General features: G+C 47.5%; 1 protein-coding gene across 1 annotated transcript; it reads left to right on the top strand.

Moving 5' to 3' along the window:
* The first annotated feature begins 264 nt into the window (after nt 1-264).
* Nucleotides 265-2,396, top strand: LOC133914192 (uncharacterized). The gene is made up of 4 exons (XM_062357328.1): nt 265-492; nt 584-707; nt 1,292-1,359; nt 2,092-2,396. The coding sequence occupies exons 1-4, from the start codon at nt 292-294 to the stop codon at nt 2,209-2,211; spliced, it is 513 nt and encodes a 170-aa protein (XP_062213312.1). The 5' UTR covers nt 265-291; the 3' UTR covers nt 2,212-2,396.
* Nucleotides 2,397-3,529: the final 1,133 nt, after the last annotated feature.

The raw sequence follows: 3,529 nt of genomic DNA, 5'->3' as shown, positions 1-3,529 counted from the left end.
CTGGATACCAATTCCTACACCGTTAGGATGTCCAATTCCTACACCGTTAGGATATAGTATTGATACGTCCGTTTTCAACATTCTTAGAAATTTTAAAAAAGCTCCCACCTGGCCCGGGTTTCCCTGGCTTTCAGCCCATCCGCCTAGCGTGTTCCTCTCAACCCATGGGCTTTTTAGGTGGAGCACAGACCGTTCTATTTGAACTCGGGGAGGAAAAACAGCCGGTTTCCCGGCCTGGCTCGGTCCAGCCCACCTATACGATGATTGAATAACTAACATCGTATTCGAAGCATGAAATGCATCAAGAGTGGCGACCCCAGCCCGTCAGGCGGCGGCGCGGCGCGACCTGCTACGGTCGCCATGGACTACACCCTCGCCGCACTGAAGGTCTTCGGCTCCCAGCTCGCGGGCTCCACTGAGGCGCCGTCCTTCGAGGGCTCCTCCGCCGCCCAGATGCTCTTCGGCATCCGCTACCAACGCGCCTGGATCCAGGTCCCCGAATTATCCCGCCTCTCCCTCCCTCCCTCCCTCCCCACATTTTCTTGGTCGGGGCCAAGTTCTGACGACTCGCTGCGGCAGGCAGGGCGTTCTCCTGTCGGCGGACTACAACGAGGCCGGCGAAGGACGCCTGGTGCTGGATGACGGGTCCTGCGTCGCTGACCTCTTCGTCTTGCCCAAAGAAGCCGAGGGACGTCTGTGGCGGGCAGGTTCGCCGGTTCTTGGATCTTTGTTTGGTCTTGCTTTCTCGGTATCTTGGATTTAATCTTGTGTGACAAATAACTTCACTTGTGAGAAATCGTGAATTACATATATAGTTCTCCCATTGTCCATGGATTACTCAATTATACTGGTTCTGTGAATTGTATTATTTGTAGCAACCCTGGAAAACCTGAGAGCTTAGGACCCCAGCAAGATGACCGTGCAAGGGTATAACAGAGCCCACCGTTAGTACCACCTTGAAAACCTGAATTCTTAGATTACAGGATCTTTACAATTAGCTTACCAACTTATTACCAGTGTGCTGTTAGTTTACAATTATATACATCAAACACAATGGCAGGTCATGTTTGATTCTGTATATGCCACACTGATCCCAGCGCCTAACTGTCACACCCATTCAATTACTTCCACTGCCATATATAGACTGGCAACTACTCTATGTGTCCGTCTTCTTAATTATCTTGAAGAGGTAGTATTTGCATATATGTTATGTTGTCTGTGCTCTAGCCTTGTTAGGTTACTTTCTGAGTTGTTTTATTTACGCTAGTTGATAGCATATCTTGTGCTGTAGGGATGTATGTAATGGTTATCGGGGCATATGTTGCAGCGGAGTCTAAGGACAATTATCCAGCTATCAAGGTGCCATCTCCCTCCCTCGCTCTCTTTGCGTGTCTCATGTCTGTCCTTGTCTTGCATGCCTTTTTCCATCCATTTACTGATAATTGAAGGTCCTCTACTTCTCTGTTTGCGATCTATTTATTGTTTCATCTGGTTGCATATTTCATTCTGAATAATTCAGGAAAATCAATTTAGCTAACACCTACAGTGTCAAGCCTGGCTGATGCTTCATTGAATAATTGGAAACAGAAAAGAAAGGCATATTAATTTAGACTTCATAGGTTGAGCTTATTGCAAAATATGCTGATACATGCCAGTGCTGAAGTAAAATCTTATTTGTTTCATGAATTTAGGACTTCATTAGTCATTATGTTAAGGGTGCTATCGGTTTTACTTTCATGACTCTTGACATAGCATGTCACTCCTAGATTTGTTAAGATATTTTATTAAAGCATGTTTATAAGAATTTCCTGCAATCTTTTGGGAAAAAATAAATATAATTAATACTTGTACACATTACATCATTTTATTTGTAAGCTCTATACAGTACAGAGAGGCTATTTGACATGTAATGTTTCCCATGCTTCTTTGAATCCACTAATCGAGTGCTCTGGTGGATCTTATTAGGGAAAACCGATACATGGGATGCTGATTTGCTAACTCAATTTTAGCCAATTCCCGTTCACCATGAACTATGCCTGCGAATCAAATATATTTTCGTTCAAAAGTGATCTGTGAAGTTGATTGTTGCAGGTGCATAAGATAGTCGATCTCTCTGCCCAGCCGGACCGTGAAGCGATGTGGTACATGGAAGTAGCTGAGGCGTACAACTTCTTTTACTTGCCATTCTCGGCTGCTAGTCCCCCGTCATGAGCACTGGTCTTGTTCCTCTCCAGTTGCCTGGTTTCATGTTTCCCCTCCCTCAGCAATTTAGTGACATGTATTCAACACCACATTATGGTTTGGATGTGCTACGGAGGATCTCTATGTAGTAATTGTAGACCATCTACTTTCTTAGAAACAATTTGAAATTATATCCCATGCGGGCTTGCGACTAAGCAGCAGGAGGACGCATTGGTTCGAGCTTGGGTGGACAGGGTGCTTGACAAACACCCTCTACCCCAAGCATGCTCCAAATCGCTCGCTCCCTATTTTTTTTTTTTCAAAATGTAAATTGCACTGCACTGCAACTCTTTAAACCTGCGTCTGGTTGACTGCCCGAGCACGCGGCTTCGTGACATCTGTCTTGCGCTCCTCTACGAGTGTAGACTCTGCGATTTCGTTGAGATGATAGGCTGCACAGAAATGCCATCAAGGCCGCCAATGGTTTTGGTTTCGGCGTGCTGCTTGCTCCTCGAGGTGGTTCAGTCACGGTCAGAAGCAAGGCAAGCGAATGGTCGCTGGTAAGCATGAATTTGTGCACGGCGGGGGCCAACAGCACGGAGATGAGCACTAATTAGACGGCAATGGTGGCTAATCAAGCGGCCCAGGCATCGAACCAGCAGGCCTCGGCGCCGCTCTGGGGCGGCGCGAGCGGTGAGCTCGGCTGCAAGGGGGGCACGGCGGCGCTCGAGCCAGCGACCTCGGCCGTCGGAACGGCGAGCTCGGTCTCAATGTCTCATGCGTAGGTAGTCACGGCCAGAAGCAATGCAAGAGAATGGTTGCTAGTGCGCATGAATTTGTGCAAGGCGGGGACCAACAGCACGGAGACGAGCACTAATTAGACTGCAATGGCGGCTGCTCAAGCTGCCCAGGCATCGAACCAGCACTCTCTTCTTCCCCTACTGTATGCCTTGTCACTGGTAGACTCTATGCCATGTCACTGGCCACTGCTACTTAACGGTGGGAGTGAGTGAGAGACCTGCTGTGCAAAGGGCTACAGCCTACAGGTTCAGGGGCCACTAGCTCCTGTGTGCCTCGCCGCTGCCGTCGGAGCCATGCCGAACATTGCATACCAATGGCTCCGCTTGCATGATCTCCTGCGGCATAGTCAGTGTAGTGACCGAAACCAAGAAAGCAAGACATGCTCATAATATGTTATCCGTGTGCTTGATTCTGCTTAATAGGAAGCAAAATTTGAGCGTCTCCCTCTCTCCCGAACAAACCTGAAAAAAAAATTGGAACGTTTTTTAGAAAATAAAAAAACATACTTATAAATGCTCAAAGATATCATTAACTCTTGCAAGAAATA

The sequence above is a fragment of the Phragmites australis genome, chromosome 4 (genome assembly GCF_958298935.1).
Source record: "Phragmites australis chromosome 4, lpPhrAust1.1, whole genome shotgun sequence".
Taxonomy (NCBI): Eukaryota; Viridiplantae; Streptophyta; class Magnoliopsida; order Poales; family Poaceae; genus Phragmites; species Phragmites australis.
This window is presented reverse-complemented; position numbering and strand designations above follow the sequence as displayed.